At 41.0% G+C, this 16,376-nt stretch overlaps 1 protein-coding gene across 1 annotated transcript; it reads right to left on the reverse strand.

The window, feature by feature from the left end:
• Positions 1-403: 403 nt before the first annotated feature.
• LOC138590371 (tumor necrosis factor receptor superfamily member 5-like) lies at positions 404-11,042 on the reverse strand. Its single transcript, XM_069660994.1, has 7 exons — positions 11,012-11,042; positions 9,892-10,017; positions 8,862-9,017; positions 8,279-8,366; positions 8,090-8,184; positions 1,123-1,212; positions 404-462 (listed from the first exon to the last, which is right to left on the reverse strand). The coding sequence occupies exons 1-7, from the start codon at positions 11,040-11,042 to the stop codon at positions 404-406; spliced, it is 645 nt and encodes a 214-aa protein (XP_069517095.1).
• Positions 11,043-16,376: the final 5,334 nt, after the last annotated feature.

Below are 16,376 nucleotides of genomic sequence, written 5' to 3' on the forward strand. Positions count from 1 at the left end.
AGGAGAGAGTTTGGTGTCAGTGAAACATGAATGCTGTTTGAGTGAAACATCTGGGTAAATATCCATCACACCTGAGACGACGCGAGTATAGTGTGGCGCACACAGGGACCAACTCATGAGCAAAGATTAGGTTTCAACAGATCTATGAATATATTAAATGTTTAGAGGAAAGAAAAACCGAGTGTAGATCAAACAAGCAGAAGGGCCACATGTAAACCACATGATCCAACATGAGCTCTGAATCATGGCCGACTGCAGCTCGGTACGAAAACAACAACAACGTGCTGCTAGAGCTCTTTCACCACAGCCAGGTGACAGGTACATACAGCATGTGCATCACCTAGTGTAACATTGCTGGTCAAAGGGATACAATAGGAGGGGTCAGAGAGAAAGCAGAGCTGGTTTACTCACTGTCTTCTCCGGGGCAGGGCATGCCAGGCCGCTCGGGCATGCTGGGAAACACTGAGAAGACAGAAAATAAAAGGGAAAGTTGTCGTTATAATCTGGTGCTTTTGTTCTCCTGTCACCAAGCAGAGCTGTGTGAAATATGCATCGGACATGGAAATAAAAAACCTTACATACATGTAATCCATTTATGAGCACAATAAATTTACAGAAATTCACCAATCAGAATAAAAATTGCATTTAAAATTCTTCCTTAAATGCTACGTTGCTTGCTAAGGTATATATCTATGACTGCAATTCTGCAAAACTATTAATGACTTAAAGGCACAAAAACTTTAAGAGTGTCTCCAGTAGATGTGTTCATCCTGCAGCAGTGAAACAGGCTGTCATGGCTGCAACATAATCCTTGATGGGTCAAAGGTTCTTGTTGTTTCCACTGACAGGCTCAGGTTGTTATTCTAAGTGTGTGACAACATGACAGAAAGGATCCTACAGAGATAGACCTTTTAGTTACAGAGGAAGATGATTGTTTTAACCACACACAGACGTTACATCGCTCTCTGCAGACACGCCAGACTCCATTCATAAAAACACTGATTTTAGCTCACAGGACACAGGAGCTGCAGTCTAGATCGGTTGTTTGTTTGTGTTATTTAAACTATTTAGTCACCTTGTTGTTATTATTAAGAGTCAAATGAAACAAAGGAACAAACTCACCGTGCAGCAGCAGTCCAGACTTCTTGGTCCGATTGTAAATACGGAAAGCCTCCACCAGCTCCATCTGAGACGAGATGGTACAAGGGTCCCCTACACACACACACACACACACACACACACACACACATTTATTTTATTTCAAGACAAGGTTTTGTATTTTTAAAGTCTTGTACAAAGATTATCTTCAGCAGCAGCATTGAAGATAACTTCCTGTTGTCCAGCTTTAAAGACATTTGTAAAAACAGGATCCCATTCTGACTGCTGGTATTCACAGTACAGCCGACATCGCTGGATATGAGCTCGTCAGGTCATTCCAGTAACAGTGTGATGTGGCAGTGATGACTGTTGGACTGGCTTAAAGCCCAGTGAACAGGCTCGCTGTGCTCCACACCGCATCTCTGAGCCAGAGTGCAAAAGGGCACAGCAGGTGTGTTCAACCTGATGAGGGGAGTCTGAGCGGGGGGAGCACCCACCTTCATCATCGATCCACTTCAGTGTGATGGGCTGCTGCCTGGCAACGCTGCACATCCCTCTCACCTCCTCACACAACTCTGCAAAGGTTACTGAGGCTGCCAAGTCTGTGATCAGCATGTCCCTGAACACACACACACACACACACACACACACACACACACACACACACGCACACACAGAGGAAAGATGGAGTCAATCTGAGATCCTCAGGAGGATTCAAGAAGTCGACAACATGAGGACTTCCTTCACATCACTGAATTCAAAGTAAACTCCTCCTACAGGCAGCTTTCGTCTCTGTTTAAATCTGTTTGGACCAAAAACATTCAGTTTTATTTAAAACAAAGAGTGCAAGTGGTTTTACCCCACCTCATTTTAAAATGTATTACTGGGCTGCTTACTTATGTATCCCCGCATGGTGGAAAACTACTGGTTAGCTATATGACTGCTCTGCAAACACACTTCCCTTCCCGCTCCCCTTAGAGCCTGTTACTGTTAAGGAGTCACACTTTAATAACAGCTTTATGGTTGGCAATGCTATTCAAATAAAAATATTAAAACTACAGATTAATGCTTCAAAAATCTATATAAACGCTCCAATCAGCCAGAATCCTTCCTTTGAACCCAGGAGGCGTTTGTCCAGCTTTGAAATCCTAAACAGGCATGAGACTACAGCACAGACTGTATAACAAGATGGCCGACATGACAGCTCCCTCAAAGTGAAGCCAAACCCTCTCTGTCGCCCCCTGCTGGCTGGCTGCAGTATAGCTCATAAAGCCCGCCTCCTCCATGTTAACAGATGGGACATGAGTCAAACTATAAAATCTAAATACACGTCAAATACATTTTTCTCAAACATGGTTTCTGTCATTATAGTTAGTTCTTATCATGCTGATTTATGTCACAGTGTTCCAAGTTTACTTCTAATTAGTTATTTGATGCTATAAAAAGGGGGTGTGGCCTCATGATTGACAGCTGTGTTGACAAATGGGGCTCCTGCAGCGTTCTGTTCCCGAGTAGCAGAGTAGAGGAGGAACGGCGAGAGGAGACGTAACTAACACTAACACTACAGTCATTGAACTTTCCATCAGCGTGAATATCTGCTTCAGACCGACACGAGAAGCTGTTCTGCTGCAGACTGAGCCCACCTGAGGGCTCCAACACGCCAAGGACACCTGAGGGCTCCAACACGCCAAGGACACCTGAGGGCTCCAACACGCCAAGGACACCTGAGGGCTACGACACGCCAAGGACACCTGAGGGCTCCAACACGCCAAGGATACAAGGTGAAGGTGTGTGTCGGGGAGAGGAAGGGGCGGGACGTCAACACGGCGGCTCCACCAGCCGATCTCTACTGCAAACACCCTGGATACTAAAGATGGCAGCGCCCGCTTGGAGGGGGTTTAGGCTTCACTTGTGTACAACAGAGGAGGTGGAGACGCGCCGTTCGTCTTTTTTTACAGTCTATGAGAGGCGATAAATACATTTCGTCCTGCTAACCAGGGGCAGCCTCTTATTTGTTATCAAATCCAGTCCAATGCCAGAACTTTTTATTCTGTCTTAGTCCAGTTTAATAATCGTTTGCAGGCAGATCTAAATGAGCAGGACTTTTTCCTCGTTACAGATTATTCTTGAAATATTGAGATAATTTCATCATCATTTAATAACTACGGCAGCATTAAAGGTTAAAGTTGTTGTAAAACTGGAAACACGTAAACGTAGTCGGACCTGCATGTGAAACAGAAAGCACAAAGTTTATGTCAGTCCTGACCTTCAAACACCCTTATCAGCAGACTATCTTAAATAAGGGTGTGTGTGTGTGTGTGCGTGTGTGTGTGTGTGTGTGTGTGTGCATGCTTAGACATTCAAACAACAGTACAGCTGCAAAGAGTAAACAAGTGACGGCAGACAGAATCAGACATAGAGCCTGATACAGTCTGTGTTTGATTCTGTTTAACACCTGAAACATGCTGCTGAGTGTGTGTGTGTGTGTGTGTGTGTGTGTGTGTGTGTGTGTGTGTGTGAGTGAGTCTGACAGGGCTCTCCTGGGTGTGTGTGTGTGTGTGTGTGTGTGTTTATGGTGAGTGTTAGTTGGACTCTGACAAGGTGGAGCAGAGACAGCTTGCTTCCCAGCAGGCTTTGCTCCACACAGTCAACACCCACACAAGTCAGAGTGGAATGATGTCTCTCACACACACACACACACACACACACACACACACACACAGTATTTGTCTTGTTATAAAATCAGAGCATTACTTAAGTCTGGTCTATGATATTGCAGAAATGCTTTTACATTTAGTCAGACTGGTATTAACAGTACACTGACCTATTTCTTAATGTAACTTAAATGATATGTTTCTGACTCTGCAGCTTAAATACACAACACATAAGAGCTGCAAACTGTTCATTGTTTCAGTCATTGTTCACATACATATTTGCAGGTTCCAGCTCCTTAAACGTGAAGATTTGTTGCTTTTCTTTTACATTCATGACAGTAAATAAAGATCTTTTGGTTTGTGGCTGTGAATTGGACAAAAATAAACAATTTGAAGTTGGACTTTTGATTCTGGGAGGTTCTGACGACCTGATTGTCTCGTTTTTTTAGGACATCTAACAGACAAAATGATTGATCGATTAATGTAACAAGAGTATTTAGTTGCAGCTCTACTGTATGTAGAAAAGAACATTTTCTACTCTCCTTAAAAAAACTGTTGAAGTCAAATGATCGTGCAGACTGACCCTTTAACTATTTGCAGAGTGCATATACTGAAGGGATTGGTCGCCTACAAGAGCATAAACCGCCCTGAGACATGCTGACCTTTGATCCCTCGCATAGGAACATTTAGCTCAAACACTGAACCACAGTGCCTGTGTGTTAGCTCCACCTGTAACACCTGTTACTGACTGTACCTGATCTACTTCTCAATCACAGAAACACCTGAAAGTTAGAGAAGATGTGAGATTCAAAAAGGTGTGAGGTGAAGAGCAACACTGTGACCGAGAGTCTGACATGAGTGTTAATATTTAACAGCATTATGTTTGTCAGCTGATCTCGTCCTCCTGCGCTGTGATTGGCTGGTCCGCCCTCTGTGGTAAAATATTCCTAATCCCAAACTCAGAGTTTAAGAACTCTTCTGGCCATATTCAGAGTTTGATTAGAAATCTCAGGTCCAGGTAAGACAACAGGTAATGTTCTGTTTCCTGACTTTACGCTCTCACCTGCACACACTTCGTGCTCTGAAGTCCTTTCAGTATGCTAACTGGATTAATAAACAAGGTGGCTTTTCATTCTCAGTGTTTTCTTCTGTTTCCCTGCTGTGACCTGCTAATCATGAGGAGCCAGAGCCTGCCAGGCTCAGTGTGCTGTGGACCCTGTTACTGTTAATCCACACAGCGTGCACTCACACAGTCATCCATCACATTTTGGTTTATCTTTTACTTCATTTATCATGTCAGCATCACTTTCTAATACCAGTTAACTCAAGTATAACAGTATCCCTTCTGTGACTCAGCAGCAGAGGAGGAAGAGTTCACACAAGCTTTACTCAGGTAGAAGATCAGACACTAAAACAGACTCAGGTAAAGTAGAAGTACTGATTCATTTTGTTTACTGCAGTAAATATAATTATCACGACCCCATATTGAGAACATTTTATCACCTAGCCCTAACATAGACACTCTAAATAATATATCATTATACTAAACCTTATAAATTCCATACATAGCCCTACATTATGTATGTGTATTTGTGTGTGTATTCCCATCACTACTAAAAAAGATGAACAGATGAAAGGTGAGGAATCTCCTAACACCGCTTTTATAATAACCGTCGGCGTCATTATTGTGATTCTGTCTAACCGTTAAGCCAATGTGACGTCATCAGGACTGACCCAGCTCGGTCAAAGGTGGACGACCCCACATTCTGACCTATAACACCCCCTCATATCCGGGCAGTCCCTCCACAGGTGTCCCCCTCCACCTCTACCTGTCCTTGCTAGTAGCCGGCTAACTCCTGTGTGCCAACCTCCTGATGAAACCTACTTACCCACAGTAGTGTGCTTTTATTTTCACCCACTCCGAGTCCAGGTCCATTATGGATCCGTTTGACGCTAGCATGTGCATTGTTACAGTTTGGTGTTACCTCCCAACGGGTACCGGACAGGCCCAAACTCTCGGTGTCACCGTGCCACGTTAAGTGTTTATAACACGGTCAGGAGTGACGTTAAAGTGCTGCAGAACACTCTGGAAAAAAAGCTCGTCCAGCTTCTTTAAAGTTTCTTCACTTTAGACATTAGAAGCTTCCCGGGAGGAGGAGACATCAAGCTAATTTGTGTAGCATTTCCACTTCCGGTCTTACATGTCAAAATAAAATACATTCAAATTTGTTTAATTCAATATGCTTTATTGGAACGAATGTAATTGAGACAATCTTGTCAAAGTTTCACGTAATGACAAGATTTAAAGGAAAAACAAAACAAAAACAAGTATGTGTATTTGTGTTTTTTTCCTCAGGTTCCACAGTCTGTCAGCGGGTCATGACCACAGACTATGTAAATAAGGTCATGACAAGAGGTACATACTAACAGGCACCTGCACAGATAGGACCCAAGGGGGGCTTGAGCCCCTGCCCTTGTGCCCTCAGAGTCGAAAAGTGCCCTTCATTTAAAATATATATATACATTCTATTATTTTTTCTTTAATTCTATCAAATATAAAGACAGAAATGTAAAGTAGTATCCACGAAAAATGTGCCATATCAATTCAGGAAGTACTCTGAATATAGTATTTGGGTGAATATCACTCAGGTAGGCTTTATACATTTGTTAAACATTAAAAAGATAAACTTCTCAAAGAAACCACTGATCTAATGAGACTGAATCAGTCTAAACAACTGAACACCGACGGACTGCATTACTTTCATTAAAACATGTCAAAACTGTGGTTTCTTTCTGGAATAATGTGGTTCAGTAGAAGATAAACAGTTCCCATGTGATCAACATAATGTGTGATTATGGTTGATGTGATGTGATGGTGTGACAACATCAGGGTGGCAATTGGCACGTTGGTGGCGCAAGTGCCCTTTTTTTAGCATGAGCCCGTGCCCCCGCGAAAATGTCTGCGCATGGCCCTGCATGCTAATAAAGGTGTGCTGTAATTTTAATACGGTTTAGAGTAGCGCTTTTATTTTGAAATTCAACCTTCTTTAAGCGTCAGGGCAACTCAGGCTAACTTCACGGTTTCTTGTGGTTACTATGGTTACCGGGATCCAAATTCACCTGTCCCGTTAGTTCCTAACGGAGCATGTCCATGAGCCAACAGAACGGCCTCTAATGTTCATGTTGGGATTTATAACCAGGTATTTATTGTTACCCTCATACAGGTGCTCCGTCTGTCCCCACCTCACGCTGTATTATATCTCTCCTGGTTTAATGTCCTCGTCATGTTCCAGCATTAGAAGAGAAAATAATTGATTATATTAAAACTTTTGTGTGAATGCTTTGAATAAAGTGTTATATTTTAGACTCACTTCATGGACACAAGAAGCTTCAGGCCTCAGATACTATAATGCAGCTGTAGAGCGCCACCTGCTGGATGGTCAATAAATAACATCAAGAGGACATTGGAGTAAATTACAGTCCAACATATCACTTTATTGGTAATCGTTATATGGTTGTAGTTCATGGTGTAAAGTGTAAAAAAAACATTTAATACACCAGTAATAAGTTTACTAACGAACTCCAAAGAATACATTTCATTCATATTGATGGTAATAAAAAATCGTAATGTTGTATTAGACACAGTGTAATAGTAAACAACTGCTATGACCCAAAAGATCGACAACAAAAGAGCATGAAACTTCAAAAACAAGTGAAAATCTAAAGAAAATAAACAAATTCAACATTGAAATCAATATCAGGCAGCGGGGGAAAAACAAGAGCGTAAACAAGAGTTACTTATTTACAGAGAATATGTCCATGTGTAGAATACTGTTAACTTTGATGGATGTCTTTTATGAACACTGCAAAGACCAGCTGGATAATAACTGGACCCTGGACAACATTTACTCTGCAGTGTCCTAAAAACTGTCGGCATGTTTACATAAGGAGCGTCACCTCCTGAGGAGAGAAGAGATTTATATTAATCACAAACATTTAATAAAACCTGACAGTCAGTGAACATGTCAGAGGAACACTCTGCTGTCTCACCTGCTGATCTTATTTTCTGTTTAAATCCTTTCCTGTGATTTATTTTTTAAACTCATCCGTTCCTTTTAGAGAAATATCAATAAGTGAGTGACATCATTTAATAATTGAACAGTAAAATGGATCCAGAGTAAAGAGAGAATAAACATACCTGGTTGGAAATCAAGTTTTTATTGTCACAAAGAAAAACTTACCTGTGAATCGACATTTATTTATCTTCTCTCTGTGATAAAACACAGCTCCAACTCCAACTGCACTCAATAAATAAAGAAACCCAACAACACCACTACCCAATAGCAATGATATCCCCTCTGAACGTCCTCCACACTGAGCATCAGCTGAAACAGTTCCTGGTTTAAGCAGCTCTAGATTCTTTGATCCACACCTGTAATGACAGAGGGACATTTATTAGAGGAACACCTGTCGGAGCTCATGAACTCATGAAGGTGTGTCCATGTCTGATGTGAAGCTTCACTCACTGTGTGTGTGGCCGACAAGATGTAAACGTCCCATCTGAAAATGTTCCATCACTGCAGGCGGAGCGCTCAGTGTCTCTCTGTGACGTTCCTGCACAGATTCAAGTGAGACGAAGGATTTCAGTATTTGTGTCATCAGTCCTCTACTATGATTCATGGTGGTGTCGACGGGCATTTATTATTTTTCTGTCCTAGTGTTTGTGCTTTTCCTCATTTTGTTTTCCATATACTTGTGTGTAAAGTCTCGTGGCGGCCTTTGTTACTTCAGCTGCCTCCACTCATCAGGGCCTGAGGATGCTGAGCGAGAGCTATAGAGGGAGCCAGAGAGTCCATCAGCTGCATGCTGTGCTAACAGAAGGGAGGCTGATGGTGTAAGTGTTTATACTGTAATAGTATGTGTTGGAGGTAGCCTCTGTTATTTTAATGGAGCTACTTCTTTTACTGTCTGTGACTTTTGTCCTGAGTAGTTCTTTATTTTCATGTATTAAATATTATTTTGTAAAATGCCATCTGAATTTCTGCCTTTTACTTTTCCACTTTGATTTCCCGAGCACTCCAGCCTCTGTTTTTCTTCACTAAAACTCACCTCTCTGTCTGATGTATTGTCCTGGTCTGCAGCGTGTGTGTCTCTGTGCTGCTGCACAGCTGTCCTCTGCAGAGTCTGTGCAGTAAAATCCTTCCAGTGTTTCACAAACTGTGTCTGATGTTTGGGTACATGACGTCTTTATCCTCACACCAGAACCTGTCAGCACACACACACACACACACAGGTTATACATCAGGTTATATTTAACTCCTGACTTCCAAACTTCGTTCTGTTACCTGAAGGATCTAAAGTTGATTTTATACATTGGATAATGGTGCTGCCGTCTGACAGACTAATCCCTGATAAAGGACATTTAAAAGCGCATTATTGTGATTATACCATGGTTAAAAGAACAGGACCAATAACTGATGTTTCCTTTGTTTGCCTCAGTGTCTGACTAATACCTGACAAAGTCATTCCAGTCTCATGATGTTCTAATACAATTGAAACGGTGTTCACTACTCACTATGACTTGGCTATTGGACTATTTCTAGTTCAGCTCATAGAACGATTTAGTTTAGATGTTAGCCACAAAGCTAACTCTATGCTAGCCAGAGTCAAAGAGGATAACATTGTGTACAGTTGATATACAGTAGATATAAATTGACAGTCTATGAAGAACACAGTTTGTCGGCTTGTTAACGAGTTGCTTGAATTACAAATGCAGGTTTGACTGCGTCCCTGTTTCTACTCATCTTAAACAGACTGAGACGCAGCCAGAGCATTCAGTGAGTCCAGACAGTTTCACCTTAACTACAAACACAGCCGGACTATAATTAACATATACTCTATTAATAGTATATATCGAGTAATAATTAATGAAGTACTTTTCTGTGGATAAAGTCAAAATCTTTGTGTGTCAGTCAGAACTTTGATTTAAATAGTTTTTTAAATAAAAGGTTATTTTTAAAGTTTCCTCTTTGAAGGTTGAAAATGATCTTTTTCAGATGGTTAAGTTAAAGTAACTAAAACTAACTCTGTTTAGATTATTGTGTTTTGGAGTGTTTACAGAGTTCAGATCTTACTTCACCTGCATCACACTTTCTACAGGTGTAGCACTGTCTATGGGAAGTCGGCTGGTTCATAAAGGTTCCTGCAGTGCAGGGCACACACCAGGTGCTTTTCATCTCTGTGCAGTCCTTATGAACTCGACCTCCTGTTCAACACAAAAACCTGTTAACAGACATCAACACATTTGAGGCTTCACAATTACATTTATTAAGAAATGTAAATTAAAAAAATATTTAAAAGTTGACGCCATTTTAGACCACATGTCCAATCTGTCCAAGATCTCTGATGAGCCCTTTTTTCTTCTCAGTGTTACACTAAGTTGTGTTCTTTCTGTTTCAGGTAGTCTGCTCACATTTGATCAGACCCAAAACTCAACTAGACCACAAAGTGATCCAAAGTGATCCAAAGTGATCCAAAGTGATCCCAGGTGATCCAAGTGATTCAAAGTGATCCAAAGTGATCCAAGTGATCCAAAGTTATCCCAGGTGATCCAATTCTGGTCTGAGGTCTTCTCTTCTCTGTTTCTGGCCTTGCTGTGTTCACATATCATCTGCTGAACTGATTAAATGATGAAAAAAAGCTTTTCAAGGATCAAATAACTTTTTTCTCATCTGTGAAAATATTTATAAAAAAACAGATTAAAGAAAAGCACTGAAACATTTAGTGTTCTGTTTGTGTAAAGGGTGAGGTGAGGAAGAAGAAAGCATGAATTATTTAAGGAGAATCAAAACAGCAACATATTCTTAGTAAATCTGACCCCCAATGAGGTTTCCCTTTAACACCCAGGTGGATCTTACCTGGAGGACAAATGGAACAGCATCTATCACTTATCTGATACGTACGTCCATGACATGTGAGAGTATCACCTCTGAACACATTCAGCACGAGCATCTGTGAGGAGAGGAGAGGAGAGGAGAGGAGAGGAGAGGAGAGGAGAGGAGTCTGTTGTCAGTGAAACATGAAATTCAGACAAACTTAAAATCAAACACCCTGATAGGACTCTGACAGAGTCAGACTCAGTAATAATATATACTACTACTAATACTAATGTTTCCAAATAAAGAAATATAGAGAAGGAGTGATATTATTTCTGAATAGATGCGAAACAAAAACAATGCTGTAATGATAAATGATTTTACCAGCAGTGATGCGGCAGACCAAGGGTTCCATTTGAGCATTGAACATTTTAATCATCAGGATCTCAGTGTTCATGAAGACGTCGTCTCACTGAGGTTTTAGATGAACAGAAGAGTGAAACACAATCGAGGACCCCCTCTGCAATCATAAAGGAAATATATCCATGCAGAGATTAAACAAACTGTCAGAATACTGTTTGTTTTATGCTTCCTGCAGAGACGTCAAAATCATACGGAAAAGAACTGGCTCAGTGTCAACGCGTTTTTGATTAACTTTGAGCTTTGATTACTCAGAACGTGTTGTTCTGAGTTCTGAGGACCTTTGATCCAGAGCTACAAAAAGGTGAGGCACGCTCAAATGTCAACCAAAGGCACTTTAAATAAGTAAGAACAAATCACCAACATGTACAAAATATCTAACAGTTAATACCAACACATGAATTATAAATGTGTTTCTACCACATGAACAACAACTGCACAACCAGCACCATCAAACACAAACTGTTTACACATCGCCATCGCCTTAATAAGAAAATTATAAAGAACATGTATAAAAGAATAGAAATCAAAATAAGTAAACTAAATGAATATTTGACAGAAATGATATGTTGTGTGTAGATTCTACAGTCTTTCAAAAAGACCAGTTATAACTGGACGTCCTGAAGCCTCTACAGTGGATCCCTGCGCTTTATGGATTACAGCCAAAGATCTCGTGTGAGAGCAACATCTCTACAGCAGAGAACCAAGAGAATATTATAGTCTTCCTGGCAGCACATGAACTTGTAAATATGATTTTCCTAAAGGCCAATCTGGTTTTGTCCCTGAGTGCAAAGTGAACATAGAATAAAAATAAGGAATGTTTTGGAATTGGGAGTTTGAGGACTTTTTCTTGACACTTGGCCGCCTCAGTCCAAAGGTTCGATACCAAAGTACATTCCCAGAAAACATGAAAGCACCAATAATATCCCGATTATATTTAGTACAGTTTGGTCTCTCTGTTAGCTTCTTAACCCTGTATGGTGAGGCATAATATTAATGCACTTGTAATGAATAAGTTGAACTTTGATGAGATAAATATATTTGAGCAGATAATGTCCCAGAGGAGTTCCAGGGTTTGGCCTTCAAAGTCACCCCAAAGTTTTTTCACTTGATACGTTTTGGACACCAGGCCAGTCGAGGATTTTCGGGGGCTAATCCAAGTGTTCAATGGATGAGAGGATAAAGGTAATTCCCATGTGACTCCCTGTGAACAGATTGCTGACCTTAATTGCAAATACAAGAAGACCCAGGAAGAGAATCACATTCCTTAAGCTGCTGAAATGAAAGCAATCCATTTCTATCACAGAGATCTAGAGGTCTGTGGACTCCTCCAGAGGCCCGGCTTTCATTGTAGTTTGGACCAGAGTTCTGTAGTAGATTGTAATTATACCACATTGGAGAGCGGTCACATAGCTTGACATTACAGATCGTATATTTCTGACCAGATTTGCAGAGAAGTCTCTGTAATGTGTCCAAACTTCCCCTTTCTTTACATTACATCTGCTAAACAATCATTATTGAAACTAATGCAAAGACAGCCTAAGAAATGTGTCTGCCGTCTGTAAATCACTGGTGACTGCAGTGATGAATGTGTGTGGCGTTGTACAGACAGAACAACAAAGCTAAAGGTGGTGATGGCACCGGGTCACGTTAAGTGTTCATAACATGGTCAGGAGTGACGTTAAAGGGCTGCAGAACATTCTGGAAAGAAAGCTCGTCCAGCTCCTTTAAAGTTTCTTCACTTCAGACGACATCAGAAGCTTGGATCCAGATTCACCTGGCCTGTTGGTTCATTTTACACCCCGCCCTGAGGCAGCCCTACAGGGCTGACAGCTATCCACACTTGACCCAACAAAATCACATAAAACACCTCATAAAAGTCCAAACCAAGGGATTTATTAAAGGTCAATCAAACAACCAAATCAACAACTGAGAGGCAGAACCACAGCAGCCCCCACTCAGGAAGCCTCTGTCTTCAGAAGCCATGTCTGGGGTTTTTCAAGCAGCTAGACAGGTGAACCTCAGGATCACCTGGGAAGCTGCTGGGAAGACACAACAGGAGGGGGAAAGGGACACACAGTGCAGGGAACACACACTGGTTGTTACCATGGTTACCGGGATCCAAATTCACCTGTCCCGTTAGTTCCTAACGGAGCATGTCCATGAGCCAACAGAACGGCCTCTAATGTTCATGTTGGGATTTATAACCAGGTATTTATTGTTACCCTCATACAGGTGCTCCGTCTGTCCCCACCTCACGCTGTATTATATCTCTCCTTGTTTAATGTCCTCGTCATTTTTAAGAAAAAATAATTGATTATATTAAAACTTTTGTGTGAATGTTTTTAATAATGTGTTTTATTTCAGTAAGATCGTTTTTCTCGTGTGCTGTCAGAGAGCCATGGCACGAGTCAAACAGCCCAACAGAATAAACTCACTTCATGGACACAAGAAGCTTCAGGCCTCAGATACTATAATGCAGCTGTAGAGCGCCACCTGCTGGATGGTCAATAAATAACATCAAGAGGACATTGGAGTAAATTACAGTCAAACAAACCACTTCTTATAAGTAAAAGTAAAAGATGAGTTTATTGTGTAAAATGTTTACAAACTCTGAAGAATCATTTTGGTTCATATTTAATGCAGCCTAAAAAAGCAGATTAATTCACAATTGAGATTGTCAGAGGAACATCGGGTCTCATTCACTAATATCTGCGCAGAAATGTTCTTACTCTCCACAAAAAATAAGTGCTAGCGCAAAATCACCGCCAGATTCACGACACGTGCATGAAATCAACTACAGATGCGCACAGTCATGGCACTCCAAATTTTTGGGAATCACCTATCAATTTAATAAAGGCCAAAAGTGTTTCATTTCAATATGAACATTTTCATATGGCCCTGTGAAGTCTTGGTTTGTATGAAGACAGAAATGAAGACGTGGACCGTCCTGAACACGCAGGTCACACAAACATTCTGATGATGATCGGGCACATGAAGACATTTCTTTTACATGTCACTCTGTTCAAGCGTTACGACAACAGACGCATTACTTTAACATGAAGCGTCCTGAGTAAAGAGAAACAACCTCAGCTGACGTCAGCTCAGCTTCATCGAGAGAAATGAAACAATTTCTCTGCTTCACAAACACGAGAGCTGAACACTGAGTCTGCTGCACGACCTCTGCTTGACCTCTCTGATGGACCAATCACTGTGTGACGGTAAACTGTCTGCATGTTCAGGTTTGTTCTGTCAGCTCCTGAGGAGAGAAGAGATTTATTTATAACAGGAACATTTTATAAAACCTGACAGAGTCAGTCAGTGAACATGTCAGAGGAACACTCTGCTGTCTCACCTGCTCTCTTCTGATATGATTGAATTACTGTCAGGTGTTGTCGCATTTGAATCCATCTGTCCCTTTAAGATAAATAATGAGTGAGTGACATCATTTAATGATTTTACTGTTAAATGGATTGAGAGTAAAGAGAGAATAAAACATACCTGTTCCAGAGTTTCTGCTTTTCTTTTGTTTTCTGTAATAAAACATAAACAATGAACAAAAACTTGATGATGTCACAGACAGTATTATCTATCAAAACATGATCAAGTTTTTATTGACCCAAAGAAATTCTTACTTTTGTTATAGCATCTTTTTATCTTCTCTACGAGATAAAGCACACGAAATAGAACTGTGGTTAACACAACAATCCCACAGAAAACACACAAGAGCATCACTTCTGTGTGGCATGAACTCAGTCCTCCACACTGAGCATCAGCTAAATCAATTCCTGGTTTCACCAGCTGTAGATAATCTGATCCACACCTGTAATGAGAGAGGGACATTTATTAGAGGAACACTTGCAGGACCTTGTTATATGCCGTAGATTTGTGTTGTTTTCTGTGTGAATCTCTCTCCTGTGTGCTCCTCAGGTGCTGCTCTTCCTTCAGTGCAGGTGATTAAGCTCGACTGGATCTCAATCAGAGAGTATAAAGAGCAGCAGAGAGGAGACAGCTAGTGCCAGTGGGCCCTTTGGCTGTGTGTGACAGACATCTTCATGCTCGGGTTTACTCCTTCAGAGGAAGGAGTGTGTTTCTTTGAGGCCTTAGTATTTGTTATTGTTAATTGTACTTTCTGGTTTATTAGTCTTTTGATATAGAACAGCTTCTGTTGTTTGTTTTGAAAGAAGCTTGCTTTCTGTTTTGTTTTTTTGCTGTCGTTTGTTAATATATTGCTTTTAAATATGCTCATACTTTGTTCCTTCCTTTTTCCTGGGTTTTAATTTAATTGTTACGCCCCTTATCCCCAAGCCAATTCTGGGGAACGTAACAGACCTCATGAACTCATGAAGGTGTGTCCCTGTCTGATGTGAAGCTTCACTTACTGTATATATGACCGACAAGATGTAAACGTCCCATCTGAAAATGTTCCACCTCTGCAATCTGAGCACTCAGTGTCTCTCTGTGACGTTCCTGCACACAGCACATTTATTAAGACCAGTTCAAATGAGATCTAATATGTTGTTTAATCTCATTCATGTTTTATTATTAAAAATGAATATTGATTCTAGATGACGGTCTTATGAAAAAACTAAAGTTAAACTCACCTTTCTGTCTGATGTATTCTCCTAGTCTGCAGCGTGTGTGTCTCTGTGCTGCTGCACAGCTGTCCTCTGCAGAGTCTGTGCAGTAAAATCCTTCCAGTGGTTCACAAACTGTGTCTGATGTTTGGTTACATGACGTCTTTATCCTCACACCAGAACCTGTCAGCACACACACAGAGGTTATTATGGACCTACTCGACCCATCAGCCAAACACACCTGGCAGATATCTTCTCTTCTATATAAGGTAAGGCTACATCTATAAGGAAGGTAAGGATGTAGAGCAGGGATGCTTTAGCTCAACTCAAATAGTTTCTCACGGGACAAAAAGTTCCTACAAAGTCAAACAGACGGAGACAAACTGAGCTGCTGTGAATGCAGCAAACATCTGAGCTATAACTCAGATCATTCACATTTAGTTGTGGAACCAAAACAGGCTCAAATGTTTCAGAATATTGACCCAAAAAACAGCTCCTCTCGTATCTGAACACTCGTTGGACAGAGAACACGGATCTTTGATTCAGGCAGTCACAGCGTTTAGCTCAGCAGCTGCTCTTTAGCTCTCTGTCTGTTTAACCTGCTTTGTTCGGTGTCGCTTAGTGTTCCACTCAGGTTTGGAAAATATTATTGTATATTATATTATATTATACTATCAGAAACGTACCTGAATCACAGTCTCTACAGCTGAAGCACTTTGTACGGTACGTAGTCTGGTTCATGAAGGTTCCCT

The sequence above is a fragment of the Semicossyphus pulcher genome, unplaced genomic scaffold, assembly GCF_022749685.1.
Source record: "Semicossyphus pulcher isolate SPU_LCO1_2020_fin unplaced genomic scaffold, fSemPul1.0.p SCAF_13, whole genome shotgun sequence".
NCBI lineage: Eukaryota > Metazoa > Chordata > Actinopteri > Labriformes > Labridae > Semicossyphus > Semicossyphus pulcher.